General features: G+C 44.7%; 1 protein-coding gene across 4 annotated transcripts in view; it reads left to right on the top strand.

Annotated features, from left to right (window-relative positions):
* Cfap92 (cilia and flagella associated protein 92 (putative)) overlaps nucleotides 1–18,248 on the top strand; it is a 50,247-nt gene that overhangs the window by 16,605 nt on the left and 15,394 nt on the right. For all 4 annotated transcript variants that reach the window (XR_010045585.1, XM_063243255.1, XM_063243254.1 and 1 more), the window contains 2 exons: nucleotides 4,284–4,468; nucleotides 11,466–12,349. Coding sequence is in view for 3 of the 4 variants with exons in the window: in XM_063243255.1 (XP_063099325.1) it covers nucleotides 4,284–4,468; nucleotides 11,466–12,349 (1,069 nt within the window). In the remaining variant the exon portion in view is untranslated. The remainder of the gene's footprint in view (nucleotides 1–4,283; nucleotides 4,469–11,465; nucleotides 12,350–18,248) is intronic.

Here is an 18,248-nt window from a genome sequence, read left to right as displayed (position 1 = left end):
GGTGCTAGCATGTTAGGTGTGTCACGTCACTTATGACAAACTCCTGTCAGGGATCCTGTGTACTGGTGGCAGAGCAGTTACCATTGTTGACCTCTTTTTCAGGGAGGGAAAACACACTCAGGTCACATGACTTCCCCAGGGCTGCCCAACTCAGGGGCAGAATAAGAATTTGATTCTTTTGCTGTTTAAGATTTATCACAATTTATAAACTTAAGTTTTCTGCATTGTGGTAAAAAATGGATATTATAGTCACACATTTTGATTGTGGAAAGCTCAATGTATTTTGGGTAAAATCATGTGATTTTGTTTTTTAAAAAGATAGTGGAAAAGGGGCTGCTACTGCTTTCTTTTGCCAGTACTAGAGACTGAACCCAAGGAACTGTGCCACTAAGCTCTACCCTTAGCTCTTGTAAGATTTGATTTTGAGACCGAAGCTTACCAAGTAGCTCAGACTGGCCTCAAATTTGAGATCCTCCCGCCTCAGCCTGCTGAGTAGATAAAATTATAGGCATTTGGCACCACACTCTTCTTCCTCTTATTCTTCCCTTTTCCTCCTCCACCACCTCCTGTTCTTCCTGCCTCTTCTTTTCCCCTTCTTCCTGCTGCTTTTTTAAGAGAAAGTTCAAGCCCTGTATCAGCTGTGCTGCAGGATCTGCACCATGATAAAATCACCCCACAGAATTACAGAAAGCAAAACCCCATCAGATTCAAGCTTGGAGCTGTCAGGACAATCATTATCGTCATGGCTCTTGGGGAGATGTTGATGTTTTAAAAAAAATACTGACTTTTTTAGATGTTTTTTTCCCCTAGCGTTGGGCTTGAAACCAGGGTCTTCTCTACCGTTGAGCCCCACCCCACTTTAACTGCATTTTTCATGAACTTTGGAAACCAGCCGCACTTGTCTTGTAGCTTTCTGATCTCTGCTGGAGGGGAACCCCATTCAGTGTGAGTAGCTTTGGAGCCTGTCTAGCTGCCTGTGCCCAGGATGGATGCTGCTTTAGTCCTCAAGTCCCAGAGGAATTATGAGGCTCCAGTGGAACACTTATGTGACCATCACTTAGGGCCTGGGCAGACTTTGCTCCCTTGTTTTGCTGGGCCAGGAGAAGCTTGAGTTGTCTTGGCTTGTGGGCACGACAGTCCCTGAGGTGAAGCCACAGCATGGCTGTATCTCCCTTTTCTATAGCCTGTTCTGCCATGGCTGTACCAATCAGCAGTTAACAAAAGAGTTCTGGTGACAAACTCACTTCAAGTCCTGGCTCAGTCACTTACAGACGGTTACTACTTTCACAAAGTGAGGGTGACTGTCACCACTGCACAGCCTGTGTCAAGCTCGCCGGGGAGAGCATGGTATCAACTGCTTAGCATGAATCCTTGAGCACAGTAGGACCTTGAGGGGTGGCTGCTTCTCCAGGATGTGCATGGGTGCTGGATGTTCAGCAAGGAAGATGGAAAGGTACCATTTTCATAAATAGCAGTGTGGGGTTATCCATTCCAAAGCCTGCATACTTGTTTTTGATAAACATCTCCAGTGTCTGATTAGGCCATATTATTTATACAGCTTTTTTTCTTCTTCTTGTGATTCCAGTCATTGAACCTAGGGCCTTCATGCTGAGGTATATCCTCAGGTCTGGAATTTTTTTCATCCCGTTTGTCTATCTATCTATATCTACATAAGGTCTTGTTAAATCCCTAAATTGCCAAGACTGTGCTCAAACTTGCAATCCTCCTGTCTCAGCCTTCCCGAGTGCTGGTTCACCTTTGTCATGAATATTGGCTGACTGGTAACCTAGAACCATTTTAGCAAGATTCCATATTAGGCAGTGAACTCTGATTGGAAAAGGAAATGGCATTGCATAAAGGGGCTGAGTTGAGTCCAGCAGGGCTAGCTATATACTCTCTGTTCTATGACTCATCAGCTAGGAGACTTCCACCAAGCACTTGACATCTCTAGGCCAGGATCCTCTGTAAAGTAGAGGAAACAGCAACCGCAGAACCCAGCAACAGCAACCCAGATGACATTAATGCGTGTTTGGGACTGGCCGCTTAGGTGCTCACGCAGTCTCCCACCAGCCTTTTCCGTATCCACTGGGTTCCAGCTTGGGGCCCTTCAGTAGAGTATGAAGAGAAGCGCATGCAGTCGCAGCTGGAGGTGGGTGTTCCTGGTATCTAGTGGGATGCTGCCAAATGCCCCATAGTGCAACAGTCACCTCTAGAAAGAACAAGCTGTCCCCAAAGGTAGGGGTACTGGGCTGGGCTGGGCTGGGCTGGGCTGGGCTGGTGGCTGACATCACTGGATCATCAGGAGGTGCTTTGGGTTCTTGAGTGTGTTGGACATTGCTTCTGCCTTGGGCCCTGACTTCTGTAAAAGACTGAGAAAGCTGTAGGCCACAAATCCTGATTAGCTGCCCTTTCATTTGCTTTGTGGGAGAGCCACAGGAGAACTGGGAGGGCTGCACGGGACATGTGCCACCTGTGTCACCTTGGTCTACAACTTGCTGGACACGTAGCTACTCTTTTTTTTTCCCATACCAGGAATCAAACTCAGGACCTTAAGCCACCAGACTATATCCCAGGTCCCATAGCTACTCTTTTTCTTTAATTAGTTGCAGAATATTCCATCCTGTGGACCTCCTATAACTATTTATTTACATGTTCTGGGCACTGAATCTGAGGCATCTCCTGTAACCTTGCATTTTATTTCTTTGTTAGTTGATGTCTGCGATACATAGTGAACACATTCATGGTGGGGGATTGGTGCCAATCTATTTCGCTTTTGCTTCTTTTTACTTTCTCTTCCCTTCCTTCCCTCTTCCTGTCCTCTCCCTTCTGCCGCCCCCCTCCTGCCTCTGCACACGAGCAACTTGGCTTTTATGCATCCTTGGAAAATAATTTGCAGTGGGCCCAGGGATTTAGTTCAGTGGCTAAAATGCTTGTCTTATAAGTGCGAAGTCAAAGTGCGAAGTCATGAGTTCGATCCCTGTAACCAAAAAAATGAAAATAATTTGCAGGCACTTAGAAAGAAACAGACCAGTCCTTTCCTAAGTACATGCCACATGCCGTCAGTGTCCTTGGTGCCACTTACATCCCTGTGTCACATCACTGTGGCCATTTGTTCAAAAGCATACCAGCCCTGGAGAGACTCTAGCTTGTCAGATGATAGACAGTCAGATTTAGAATTTAATCTCAGGCCTCTCTGCCTCTAGGTTGAAGGCGTTTCATTTTACTTTTGTTATTTTGTATTGTTTATTGTACTTGTTTTATTTGTGCCTGCCTCAGTATGTCTCTGGCTGGGGGGCACAGGGACCAGTTTTGTAAGAGAGGTCCTCACAGCCCCCTTACAGTGCCCAGCTCACCTGTTCATTTCTTCCAGTTGAAACTATTGCAGGACCTTCATGGTGGGAGATGTGGCATGTGTGGTTTGGCTTAAACATGCCACTTACTTTTTGTTTGAATATCTATGTATTATTTGCTCATTTTTGTGTGTGATATTAGGGATTGAACCCAGACAGCACTAAACTACATCCCCAGAGCTGGGGATATAGCTCAGTGGCGTAAGTGCCTACCTGGTAAGTACAAGGTCCTGAGTTCAATTCCTGGTAGCCCCCGCTCAAAAAAAAAACTACATCCCAGCCCTTTTTTAAAAAATATTTTGAGACAGAGTCTCACCAAGTTGCCCAGTCTAACTTGCAGTCCTCTTGCCTCAGCCTCACGGTAGCTGGGATTCCCGGCATGCTTCAGTACACCTTGTACAGTATTTACTCTTGAGGGTATTCTGCTCTTTAGTAACTGCCTGCAGCAGCTCTGCCCTGAGTAGAGCCAGACTCCCTGTCTAATGAATTGTCCCGTGGCCACATAGGGCCACTGGCACTGGGAACGTGGTAAGTATGGAGAAGAAACTGCGTTTTAAATTTTACGTCATTCTAATTAAACCCTGGCCATGTATGGACAGTTGCTACCACAGTGGGTAACACAGGTCTAGAGCTTTTAAACTTTCCAGTGCGGAGGAGGCTGTACTCCAAACCAGTTATGTTGGACTGTGGGGTGATGCCCTCACATCAGCATTCCTTATGGTGTTCTGATGATCACCAAGGTTAGATGAGAAAAATTGTTTTCTTAGAAAATGGATAGGATTTCAATTTGCGAAGCTGTATAAGTATGCTGGCTGCAGGCATTTCCTGATTTTTTCTTTTACATTGTAGTTTCAAGAGCTTTTCTCCATTACTCTGTGCCTGTCTGGGGTGGTCATGAGTTCAAGTCTCACGCTGTGCCCTGTCTCCCAACAGGGCAGCAGGCTGTCATGAGCCGTGCCAGTGAGAAGACTGCCAACATTTTAGATTGCCTTCTGACCTTAAAAACAGAAGTTCCTATCATGACAGAGGAGCAAAAGAGGGACTTAAACCCCCTGACCATAAAGATTAAGTGTGCTTCCTGCCTTCCATCCCAGCCTGTGCCCATTCAGGAGCTGGAGGTAAGGAGCCAGGCCATCTGCACCAAGAGCACCCTCCTGGCTTCCCTTACGTGTCACCGCTGGCTCCCAGATGCCCTGAGTCAAAAATGTCATCATCATCCACATTTTACCATTTCAGATTCCACAGGGAGCCCCTGAGATTAGACGTTGGCAAATCTGAGGCATCCCACCGTACCACAGTGCTCTTCCACAGAGTTGCCAGCTGCTCTTCAGGCACTGTGGATTTCCTGGTGTAGTAGCAGTGCTCAGCTCGTGAAGCAGCCAGTTTTGAAGGCATTGTTCTATCTCTATTCAGTGTTGAACCTTTGTGTGAATCCCATTTTCTACTTTCTCAAAGCTTGTGGGATCTTTTTTTCTCCTGAAACTGCTTAATTATGTGTCTTCATGTGAGCATATCCATGGACATTATAATTTTAGTTTATAATATAGATGCACAGGAAGTTGTAAAGATTCACAGGAGGACCCTGTATCTTTCTGCTGTGATGCGGGGGTTATGGAACTGTAGCATACTATCCAGTCATTGCTGTGACAGTGGTCTAACATGTATGCATTGTTCTGCCATTTTATCATGTGTAGATTAATTAACATTGCACTCACACATCACAGTTACAGAAACATGATTTTAGCACACAGCTGCCATGGTGCCACCCTTTGGTTCCCTTACCTCCTTATCCCGGTTACCTCTAAACGAGCTGATTCTTCATCTCAATAGTCTGTTCATTTAAGAATGTGACTGTTATGGATTGTGCTTTTCATTTTTCATGAACTCCCTTGGGAAAAGAGTCTTTACAGAGGTGATAAAGGTAAAATAAGTTCCCTAGAGCAGGTAGTCATCCCACAGAGCTAGGGAGACTGATGCGCACACAGGGAAGATTAGCTAGGATAAGTGGATTAAAGCTGCTCCCACCGCGGCTGAAGGGACCTTCAGAGGGGGAGCATGGCCCTGCCCACATCTTGGTTTCTGACTTCCAGCCTTTCAAACTAGGAGACCATCAGTGTCTTGTTCCAAGCCATACACAAGGCCTTTGTTATGGCAGCCCTGGAAACTCAGATAAACGTAACCATCTAGTATATGGGCTTGGGAGATGGTCTGAGTTTTTATTTTATTTTCACTTGGCATTCTTTCCTTGAATACAGTTTGATCATGTTTCTTTGTTCAGACGCCCTTTTAATTGATGTTTTTATATTTAATACAAATGTTGATTAGAGTTTAAGTGTGCTGGCTGGTTGGTTTTGTTTTGTTTTGTTTTGTTTTGAGACAGGATCTTGCTCTATAGTTCAGGCTGCCCCTGAACTCACTTTGTAGCCCAGGCTGGCCTCAAACTTTCAGCAATCCTCCTGCCTCAGCCTCCCGAGTGCTGAGATTTCAGGAGTGCACTACCATGCCCAGCCAAGTCTGCTGTTGTGATTTTAATTTTATGTTATTTCTGTGTTTTATGGATTTTTAGAATTATGTTTTAATATATATAGTATTTCTCAATCTTTTTAGATCAGTATCATTTTAGTAATACTGTAAGTTTTACCCACATATAACTTTGTACAGTGTCAACATTTTATCAGTTTGAGTGAAGTATAGAAAATTTAGTCCATTCCAAATGCCTTTACATTTCTCCATTTGCAATTTGAGTTCTTTTTTCGTTCTTTTTTTTCTTACAATTTGGTTTTCTTAAATGTTCTACACAGATCTTGTTCCATATTAGACAGCATTATACGTGCACGTGTGTGTGTGTGTGTGTGTGTGTGTGTGTGTGTATGTGTACGCGCACACACGATAGTGGGGGTTAAACCCAGGGCCTACATAGTGAGCTATATCCCCAGCTTTCACCAAAAAATTTTTTTTCAACTTTGAGATACGGTCAATTCTGAGCTCAGACTTGTAGCTCTCCTGCCTCAGTGTCGTGGAGAGCTGGAGTTACGGGTATGCAGTTCTGCACCTGGTTTAGACAGTGTTAAACTTTTTCCTTCATCTGTCAGACTTCCTGGTAAAGGAAGGTGAATTTAGCCTTAGTTTTTCTCTTTTCATGATTCTCCTCTTCTACTGTTCCAAGATTTCTTTTGTGATTCCTATTTTAAGAACTTCTTTTTAGCCTTTTAGATCTGTTGAAGACAAATTTTTTTAGTTTTTCTATGTCTGAGGATATTATTTTTCCTTCATTTGTGAAGGATACTTTGTTGCATATAGAATTATAGATTATAGAGTTAGGAAAATTTCTTTTAAGAGAGGTTTTGCTCTTTTGAAGTAAATGTTGTATTTCTGATTGTCAGTGTGAATCTATTGCAAGATACTTTGGTAATATTTTGGGGGGAGTCATATTTTTATAAGAAGATCCAGTTTCAGATTTTTAAAGTTACTATTATTCTTGCCAGTTCTCAAGCACATATTGTTGTAATACATTTCATTTATTTGTAGATCAATTTTATATTGTACTATATTTCAGGGAAATGGTTCCTAAAGTGGGCTCTGGAAAGATGCAAGAAAAAAGTACTGTGTTCTGTGGTCAAATGTTGTGGATAATAACAGCAGTCACATCCTCTGTGGTGACTGCAGCAGACACTTGTGTACTAAAGCTCCAAAGTATCCTCCAATAAAGAAATCTGTTTAATTTTCCAAAAAAAAAAAAAGGATTATAGATTATACAATTTCACTGTGTGGAATTCTTACAGAATAGGATTGACAATTCTTTATATTTTTTTCAGTATTTGCAAACTGTAGCATTTTCTTGTGGCTTCAGTGCTTTCTGATGAGAAATTCTCTGTCATTTAGATATAGGTAAGGTGATATTTAACTTTTGCAAATTTTAACCTGTTTGCTCTTTTAATATGTGGGCTTATTTCTTTAGATAAATTGGAGGAAATTTCAGAATTTTCTTTGCATATTGTTTCAGGACCACTCCCTTCTCCTTGTCCTGTGGAACTGCAGTGCATGAATGCTGGGTGGATTACCTGTTAGACAGACCCCTCATGTCCTCTTGATATTTTGGTGTCTTTTTCCCTCCTCTCTGTGGTTCAGGCTGACTCTTTCCTCTGGCCCTTCCCCTCTGCTCTTCAGCCCGTGCAGTGAGGGGTTTAGTTGTATTTTGTTTTGTTTCTGATTATATCGTTTAGTCCTAGAACTTCCATTTGGCCCTTCCTTGTTTTGCTTGTGATGCTCAGTTTTCTCATTTGTTTCAGCATGCTCATTACTGCTTTAAAATCCTTGTCAGATGATCCCGAGACCCATGTCCTCTCAGTGTTAGTCTGTTTATTATGTTTTTTTATTTGAGATTTTCCAGGCAGGACAAGTAACTTTAAAAGTACATGTTGGGCCTATTGGGCATCCTGAGACTGTGCCTTGTTAAAGTCTATTTAGCAACCTCTTCTCACCCACTGGAGCAGAGGAGATGCCATCATACTACTGCCAGGTGTGGCTGGAAGTCCAAGTCCCATCTGCTGGGATAGAGGGACCTCCCTTCTGTTCCCCATGCGGCCTTTGCTAATAATCCTGCCTGGCTAAACCTCCTGTTCTTTGCATGTCAAGTAATTTTGACTGCTATGAAGATCTGGATCTGGTTTAAATACTTGGAAGATAATGGCATTCATTCATTCATTCATTCATTCATTCATTCATTCCAGCCCTGGACATTGAATTCCGAGACTTCACCAAACTGTATTTGTAGCCTGTTTTGTTTTTGATACTGAGACAGGATTTGACTAAAACACTACGTTGCTCAGACTGGGCATAAACTTGCCATCCTCCTGGCTCAGCTTCCCAGAGTGCTGAGATCAGCGGCATATGCCATCATGCCAACCTGTTTTTATTGGATAACCTACCCAGCGAAGGTGAAGCTGAAAGTTCCAAATCACGTTCTGTATAGGCTGTAGCTGCAAAGATTTTATGGTGATGTTTAAGCCCCCCTGCCCATGTGCTGGCCAGGACCAGCCTGAGACCTGGGGAGGATCTGAGACTCTGCGTCAGGTCTCAGAGCCTCTGTGGGCTGCTTAGCATCTGATCTGTGCAGGGATGGGTCTCTGAGTGTAGACTGGACTTTAAGGCTCCTTTTCTCTGTGTCCCTTCTTCTGCCATCTCCCACACATTCTCCAGCTCTCGAGGACTCCTTCCAGATTCTATGACTGGAAAGGTATGGCTTTGGGGTTCCTACTGTGCCATGTACCTGTGCAACAGGGTCTCCCTCCCAGGACACGTGGTTGGAAGGTACACAGAGGAAGGTCTGCAGTGGGATCCTCCCTGCACTTTTTAGTTCACTGCATGTTTGTGATGCATAATGAATACATCCATGGTGGGCCACTGGCACATGTATGTATCACGTCTTTATCCTTTTTCCTCATACCCTCTGTTTGGAGACAATTTCCTGCTCAGATTTTTAGGTGCTTCCCAGCTGTTGATGCTGCTGCCACCAAGTACCAGCTTTGATCTTCAATTTTCCCAGAAGCAGGATCAGGCAAGGAGAACAACAGGACATTTCTCCTGCATTCTCTGTCCCTCAGCGGTCTCCTCTCCCTCTTTGGACTAGAAAGAGAAGGCTTGTTTTATCTGTCCAGGTCTATACACAATTCTAGGATTCAGGCTTCCTTTGAGTTCAGTCTGGGACGTAATGGAGGAAAGCAAAATGCAAGAAGCTCCTGGCACTCTCAGTTGCCCTTTGGGTGTGGTACTTCTCAGTCTGCTTGGGGCCTGGAACTTTGGCCCCCGGTTCTCAGCTGCTTTCCCTAGAGGGCCAGGGTGGATGCGCTCACTCCATGGAACTAGACTGCCAAGCTTGTCTTGTACTGTTTTAATGCTTTTATTATAGATATGTGGAGGTTCTTTTTATATTGTGGATACAAGTCCTTTGTCATATACCATCTTAGCCGAATTGGGCTGCTATAACAAAAATACCATAAACTAGTGGGTTGTAAGCAGCATAAATATACTTTTCCCAGCCAGGGAGATAGCCCAGCACCACTGTGCCTGCCTGGCAAGCGTGAGGTCATGAGTACAATTCCTCGTACCAAAGAAAAATTTTTTACTTTTCCCAGTTTTGAAGATTGGCAGGGCCTAGATCAGGGGAGCAGCGAAAGCAGGGGAATGAGTGGGTCCCATTCCTCACAGTCAGCACCTTCACACTGTATCAGCTCATGGCAGAAGGGGCTGGGGAGCACTCTGAGCCCTCTGCTGTAGGGGCGCTAATCCCAGTTCCTGGGGGTGCGTCCTCAGGACCATCCTCACTTTCCAAAGGCCTCAGTTTCTAGTCCTTAGGTTTTAACATGTGAATTTGAGCACTACAAACATTTTTACCATATGGCCTGGGGTGCAGCTCTGTGGCAGAGCCCTTTCCTAGCATGCACAAGGTGTGATCCCCAGAACTGCTGACAAAACAAAGCAAGACAAAAGCAATATATTTAGATTCTCGCAGGTACAAATATATGCTAAATACTTTCTCACTGTCTGGAGCTTGACTTTAATTTTCTTAATAGTGTCTTTAATAAAGTCTAATATATCAATATTTCCCTCTTTTTGAGGCAAGGTCTTACTTGTAGCCCAGGCTGGCCTTGAACCCACATCAATCCTCTTGCCTTGGTCCCTGCCACCATGCCTGGCAGCTTTTTCTGTTAGTGGTTTTTGTGTCCTGTTAAACATTTTTCCACCCCAAGTTCATGAAAATACTGTGCTTTGTTTTGTTCTGCAAGATTTATAATTTTAGCTGTTATGTTTAGTCATGACCATTGTCATGACTGTGAAACTGATGTCTTTATTTAATCTTTAATTTCTCTCTGCAGTGTTTTTATAGTTTCATTTGATTTCTTCCTAAGTTTTATAATATTGTAAATGGCATTTGTTTTTGGTACTGGGAATTGAACTCACAACCTTGTGCTTGCCAGACAGGCACTGTGCCACTGAGCTATATCCCTGGCTAGAGTAAATGGCATTTTAAAAACTACATTGTAAACTATTCATTTAGTAAATAGTAAATAGCGACACCAGAGCTTTTACCCTGATGACTTTCTTTCATTTCCTGGAAGTTGTCAAATGTTTCATACTTGTTTTATACGTCTGATCATTCTGATGGTGTGTGCTTTGTATGTGTGCTTTTGTGAGTGGGATGTTTCTCCTTCAATGTCTTGTTAGTTGGGTGGTGATCTCACAGTCATGGGAACTTTGATGGTGGGGATTCTTTTCAAAGTGAATTTCTCCAGGGATATTTTTAAGTCTCTACCAAGGACCTGGGAGCACCACTGGTTCGGGATTATTTTAAACTAAACTCTCAGCCATGGGTGAAAATAAATAGTACACTTGGAGGATAAACTTATACTTTGGGCTTAATTTTTGATTATAAACTCTTTGCAGTGAGATTACAGCGTGCACATTTCCCTGCCTTCTTCCTCGAGGCAGCTTTGCTGCTCCTCCTGCCACCTCCTCCACCCCCACTTTGGCCCGTGCCTCTGGGGGGGGGTCTGCTTCTCAGGGTTGCAGCTTTCAGTGTGGATACTGCAGAGGGGAGCTTGTGCCAGCCCTGCAGGTGGATGTCTAGACATCGTCATATTTTCAGTATTTTTCCTTTTTTGTTTTATTTTGGGGTTTTTTGGGGGGGAGGTTGTTTGGTTTTTGTTTTTTGGTGTCACTGGAGGTGGAACTGGAGCTTCACCCAGGCCTGCCACTGAGCCACACCCTCATCGAAAACTCAGCTCCACTTTTTCTGTGCCTAGCCTTGGGATACAGACTAGAAACACAGGTGTGAACAGATGCTTGCAAAGGTGCTTGCAGTTCGGCAGGGAAAATAGTGATTGACCCTTAGGAAGCCCTTATCTTGTGCCAGCCCCCACCCTAATCCCATCACCACCTGCACGATGCCATGTGATCAGGGGTAAGGAGTGGGCTGTCTCTAGGGGACTTATTGGGGGAAACCTGGACTCTCATGGCCCTGAGCAGTTAGTGTGACCCAGGGATGTGAGCGCCTCCCTTTCCTGCGGGCAGTGACCATGCTGCCCCTGTGACCTGCTGTTGGCTGCTCTCTCCTAGAGGTTGTGCACACCTGTGTACTGCAGATACCAGTTTCATAACACTCCAGTTCACCAGACCATGGGGGAATCCCACGGAACCCATGTTTATTTCCACGACATCAATGTCATCTTCCTTGGGGCCTTGCACCCTGGTGAGCTGCGGGAGTACCTGGAGGGCCCCCCGATGGTGGTGGAAGTTCACGACCGGGACCGCAAGGCTGTGGAGTCCTCCCAGAAGCCCATCCTGTTTGGAGAGGACCCCCTGGATTTGCACCTCAACCTCCAGGCCTTCATCTCCCCTGCAGACACAGAGAACAACCCCTTTGAGTCCCAGAAAAAGCTGTGGGACCCTTATGGAGTTGCTCAGGTCAGTTTTGCTGACCTCCTCCATGGCCACAAGTACTTGAACCTGGTTGTCCCCATCGTCAACTGTGAGCCTAGGTCCACAGGCCATGCCCAGGGCAGCAGGAGCAGGCGGCCTGATGTCCTCCAGAACAGCCCAATGCCCATGGGCAATTACCTGGATGCCAACTCGCAGCTCAAACTGCGTGTGACCATTGCAGTGCCACTGAGCACCAGGGTCGAAGTCCCTCAAGCAGACCTCTTGAAGCCTCTATTCGGCCGCATCATTTTTGTGTTTAACTTCAAGAAGCTGTTCCTTCTCCACAGCCTGCTGCAGGATATCACCATGATCAACGCCAAGGCCCTGGAATTAAACTCCTACCCAACCCTCAATGTCCAGCAGGTCCTGTCGGCCTTCAAGATGCGGGTGAAGGTGCAGGATCAGCCATTCCTGGATGTGCTCACCGGCTTCCACATGTGGGACGGCAGAGTCCACCTCTTTGTCCTCGAGGGCTTGGCGGAGCAGGGCCTCAAGCAGCTGTGGGACAGCCACCAGAGCCGGTAGGGACTTCCCCCACATTTCAGGTGAAAGCCACAGCGTCCAGAAGTGGAGGGGCAGGAGGCCTTCCAAAGCCAAGGCTGGTCCTTGGCCTGGTGTCCTGATGCCCTTCCTCTTGGGGTTCATCAGACTTAAAGGTGTTTGGAAGAAGGCTAGATTTGGGGCTAGATGGAGATTGGCTGGTTCAGAAGATGGGTGCCTCCGGCTTCTGAGCCAGGGCTACCAAGAATAATAGTGCAGAGGGTTCAGTTCAGTCCAGGATGCCCCATCTGAGGGTTTCAAGGCTCCAAGGGCTGCTGCAACAACAGAAAGTTGCTCTTATGTGGAGGCTGTGGGGCAGCCAGGGGTTTCCACTCAGTGGGGACTTGGTAGACACATCTGAGTGTCCTCTCAGGGCCAGGCAGGTGGATGCTCATGCTCTTCAATTCTTTAGTTTTGGTGACATGATAATTCTCTCTTTCACAGTTTGCAAGTATCCTCAAAATAGGGGTTTCTTCTTTTAATGTGGACCTCTGTCCTCAGAGGTCCAGGCCCAGGCCCCACACAGAGACAGCAAGGTGTCCAGAAGTTGTATCTTTGTAATCCAAGCAGGGCCTGCAGCAGTAATGAGCCAGAGGTGCCAGAGAGGAGCCAGCCTTGTGTCTTGAGAATTCACCCTGTATAACCAGATGAAACCTTTATGCAGATGTTCATAGCAGCTCTCTCTATGAGTCAGCAAGCAGAAATAACCCAGATCCTCTCATCTGATTAGCAAACCTGTGGTGTCTGTGATGGCAGAATATTATTCAGCCCTGAAAAGAAGTGAAGTATTGACCCACTCACTTCAATGTAGATGCATCTTGAAAACACTATATTAAGTCAAAGGCGTCAAGGACAAAGGCACTCACTGTGTGACTCTATGTATGTTATGTGTGCAGAAAGAGCTGCCACGTAGATGTGGAAGTGAATCAGTAGTTTCCATGGATGCAAGGGAGGGGAAAAGGTGGTTAATGGGTAGATTTTATTCTCAGGGTGATGAAAATATTATAGAATTTGGTAGGATTTATAGATACATGGCATGGTACATGTATTAAAAACCATTCCACTGTGCACTTTAAAGGGGAAATTTTAAGCTAGGCACCCCCAGATTCTCTCTAGCAGTTACCACCAGGGGCAGCTGGTGGAGAGAGGCCATGGCCCAGGAAACAAAGGAAGCTGTTGGTGGTGTGTGCTTCAAGCCTGCAGCTGTGAGTGTAGGAGGATGAGCAGAGGAAATGAGCTGCCCCATGAACACCTGGGGCCTTAGCTCTATGACCTCCCCTTTTGCTGGGCACAGGCTGCTGGGCCTGTAGTGGAGCCCGAGAGCCAGCTCCAGGGAGAATTGGGAAGCGTGGGTCCTTCGAGCAGTGAGGACCGTTTGTTTGCGAGTGGTATAAAAGAACCCAATGTGAGAGGCTTCCCTGCAAAGGGGGGCTAAAGTGCGGAGGTGGACGGAGTGTAACAGATGATCAACTGTTGTAACTTTTGATGATCACAGTACAGTTGATAAAGCTTTGTTCAGATGTACTACATTGTCGGTGTGCAGTGGAAAAGGCCCTTTTAAGATACGAGACACAGTCTTCTGGAAGACTGAGAGGCCATGGGGGAGGATCTGGCAGTCGGGGAGGAAACTTGGGGAGGTAGAATGGTGGCAGGGGCTGGAGGACCCTAGGGTTACAGTGAGGAGGAATTTGGGTAGTGGTGGGGGGAACGAGTGATTCTGGAAATTACAGCAGTAGACACCAGCAGTACAATTATGGACTCAGAAAGGAGCGGTTTTAGTGGAGGAGGCTCAGGCAGTTACTCTGGCAGTTAGAAGTGGATATGGTGGCAAAAGAATCGAAAGACAATGGAAGAGAGTGATCACTCTTACCAGGAGAGAAAGTCATTAGGAAAGCTTTCTTTTACTGTGAGATAGTCCTGGGTTCTTTAGAGAAACTGTAACAATCTACAGGACAAAAGACAATGTGCATTCAAAAAGATCACTGCAGTTTAATCAGGAAGCCGTGCTTGTTCAGGACAGTCCCGGCCACACTTTGCAAAAAGTCTGGCTATCAGTGAATGTGATGCAGTGACATGTAGGTATACATTCTAGGTCTTTCATTGGTTTCAGCCTTTTGCTTTTGCTTTTCACTGTATCATGTATATTGCTCTAAAAATTGTGACAGAATGGTATTAGGAATTTTGAAAAGTTATAGAACTTTAAACTTTTAAAATACCTCTTACATTAAAATTATAGCCTTAGATTTGAGAGGAAAAGGCTAAAAATTAATGAGATAGGACTGTAGATATTGCAGGCATTGATATATATATTTCAAACTGCTGACAAATTTTAAATTTTAAGCAAAAAATTAAATTTTATAAAACTTGAAATCAGTATCGAAAACAACACAGATATGATAGTTTAATGAAATTTCTGGACATAAAAGTTGGTAAAAAATGCTATTAAATTTGTGAAAACCATCTATTCCTAAAAACTAATTTTAAAAAATACTTGAAGTATAAACATATGAAATTTATAGGGATAGATTTGACATAAAAACATGAAAAGACTCCATCATAAATATTACAGAACTTTCAGAAACATTTAGAAAAGACCCCAATACAGCTGGGTATGGTGGCACATGCCTGTAATCAGGAGGATTACCTTGAGTGCAACAGCCTGGACTATACAGTGAGATCCTGTCTCAGAAAAAAAAAAAAGGAGGAAGAGTAGAAGAAGCGGGAGGAGAGGAAGGGGAGACAGGGAGGGAAAGCGGAAGGGAAAGAGGAAGGGGAAGAGGAAGAAGGCCCAAATAAGTGGGAAGAAATACGCTGTTGTAGATGAGAGAACTCTAAATCTTGAAATATCAGTTACTCCTAAATTGAATCAATAGATTCAATACAGTCCCAATTCTTTTTTTTTTTTATCTTTTTCATTTTTATTGGTACCAGGGATCGAACTCATGACTGCCTGCTTGCAAGGCAGGCACTTATGCTGCTGAGCTAAATCCCCAGCCCCTACAGTCTCAATTCTAAAACTCCAACATTAAAGTCTAGAACTTCAGTAGTTCATTTAAAAATGTACATTGACAGGCGTGACCCCCGCTGATGCTGAGGAACATGTGCCACCCTCAGACCTTGGCCCATGCTTCCTGCATGACCCACACCAGCCACGCCACACTGCCCTCGGACCTTGTGCCCATGCCACTGGGCTTCTTTTGCAGCTCCCACGTGCCTGAAGGAATGCTATGCCAATGGCCACTGCCCTTGGCAACCCTCCCCATCTCCTAGACCAACTACTTGATCTTTGGCTCCCACTCCTCCTCCCAGAACCTTGAACTGCAGTGGATTAACTGTGCTGAGTTGAAGGGAGACTCAGTGATCTCTCACCCAAGTAGAAGACCTCAGCAGGCTCCAATCACCATGCTCCTGTGCTTCTCTGGTGTTCGTCCTACAACTTTGTCATGGTTTTATGTTGGTAACCCCCAGGCCACATGCATTTGCATTGTACATTTGTAATTGATTCATTGTCTAGTGCTTGGATTGGGCGTGTGAGTGCTACACTGGCCTAGGGATGGAGCCAGGATATAATGTAATGGCAGGAAGAATGTGTGTCTCTCTCTTTCGCTGGTTTCTGTCTTGCTGCTTGCAGCGACCATGAACTGTGGCCCAGCCATGCCACCCTTGCCTTGGAGCCAACTGAGTATGGACTGAAACCTCTGAGAACAGTAAGAAATAAACCTTTCCTTTCCCAACTTTGGGCATCAGGTATTTTGTCTCAGCAGCAAGTAAAAAGTAACTAAGACAAACTTCAACAACCAGTTGAAGTTACAGCTTCACTAAGTAGAATAGGACCAAACAGGATGAAACAGAATGAACCTCCTCAGAACAAAACCATGAAAGTGATATAGGACTTCACAACAAGATAGTGCTCCAAGGACACCCAGACTGAAACCATCGGCCTGCCCCTTGGCCCAGGACTACCTACGCTGCTGGGCTGTACTTCCCATACACCCGCCAGACACCCGGACCTAGAATGCCTGCTGGCCCCTCAAGACACTCCCACCTCCTGGACTTAATACTGCTCTTGATCTTCAGCTCCTACCCTTTCTCCCAGAACCTTGGACTACTGTGATTAATGGTGCCAGCTTGATGGGAGATTCAGTAACTGCCTCACCCAAACAGAGGATCTCAGCAGACTCCAGTCAGTGGGGTGAATATGCCCCTAAAATAAAGGTGTACTTTGGGTAAGTAGGGCCAGTAGTAAAGCTCCCTCCAACTAATTGTAAGACCTTGGTGAGTCTGTCAAGAGTGTGGGTGACTCCGTCATGCACACAGAGAACATCAGGCAGGGTGAGAAGTGTGCCAATAAGGACTCCCCCAACTTGGAGAAAATCAAAAGGCCTTATGAGACACACAGGCACACAATAGGAACACAGTAGGGCCTCAGCCAACACAAACAGGGAGATTTGGTGACCTGGAATAACCTGAAGATAAAGTAACAGCAGGAACTAAAAGTTGACCTTCATCAATACTAGTAGGCTCGTTAGCCCAGGAAGAATATAAGACTCACCCAGCAGGCCTTGCAGGGGGAAGTCAGGTGACTGGCCCACCTCTTCATTGTGGAACCCAGCAATTGGACAAACATCAACCTCACAATAGGACCCCAAGATAAACACTACCAACAGTTGACACTAGTGGGATTGCAGGGCCAAATATTAACTTGAAAGGGGAAAATGGCAAAAGAAAAAGGCAAAATGCAATCTCAAACATCTAGTCTACCAGGAGCAAGTACAGGAGACATTGAAATAGAGGATTTCAAAAATAATAACTAGAGAGCGGCTCCTGAGATCCAGCCATGGTGGAATTTAGGTGGCTGCACAAGAAAGAACTTTGCCCGTCTTCCTGATAAACACTCCTAGCGTGGGCCAGGAGAACCAGTCAGCAGCTCCCGAGATCCAGCCATGGTGGCATGAGCCAGAAGAAGAACCAGTCAGCAGTTCCTGTGAGGCTACCTGCACTCGAGCTGAGAATCAAGCAATCCCCCCTGTCCATTAGCTGGGGACAGAGATCTGAGCATCTCTTGGGAGGATGACCATATGCAATATAGCAAATATGGGGGATTTTCTTTTATCTTCTTTTTGAAGGCAAATGTTTTCACTATTTTGTTTTGTTATGATTGTTTTGTTGTATTCAATATTCTCTTTCAATTGGTTTTATGATTTTGGTTTGATTTTGCTATAGCTAATTGACTAGACAACTATTGTGAAGATAACAAGATATACTATGGTGTCTATTACTACTATCCCAGTATCCTGCTTTTGATGTTCTGTACCAGTTTCACTCCATTGGCCCTGTTGGCTTTGTTCTGTCTTGTTTTATTGTATTTTTACTAACTTCAAAATAAAATTTAAAAACACCAGAAATCTCTGAAAAGATAACAAGTGAGATAAAAAAACAACTCCATGAGGCTATAGGGGAAATCAAATTAGAAATAAAGACAGAAATAACAACCTCATGTAAAGACAGAAATAACCTTAGTAAAGGAGTTGCTCAGCACAGCTAAAGAAGAAATAGATTTTTTTAAAAAAGTACAGGAGCATGGGAAACTGATTGAAACCTTGAATGAACAATATAGAAAACAAGCAGAATTCATGAAACAAACTCAAAGAGACATCCAAGAAACAAAAAATTCTATTGAAAGCTGGCAAAAACCATTTAAATGAAGCTGAGGATAGGATTTTGGACCTTAAGAGAAGGATTGCAATTAGTGATCATGAGGATAGAACTTTTAAAAATAAGTCAGCATGAAATGACAATCCAGCAGCTTCAAGATGATGCCAAGAGAAACAATATAAGATTAATAGGCATTAGTGAAGATGCAGGAGTCAGTGTAAATGA

The sequence above is a fragment of the Cavia porcellus genome, unplaced genomic scaffold (assembly GCF_034190915.1).
Source record: "Cavia porcellus strain 051 isolate PalLab524CR breed Dunkin Hartley unplaced genomic scaffold, mCavPor4.1 scaffold_37, whole genome shotgun sequence".
Lineage (NCBI taxonomy): Eukaryota > Metazoa > Chordata > Mammalia > Rodentia > Caviidae > Cavia > Cavia porcellus.
The sequence above is the reverse complement of the archived record's forward strand: the minus strand, read 5'-3'. Positions and strand labels throughout refer to the sequence as shown.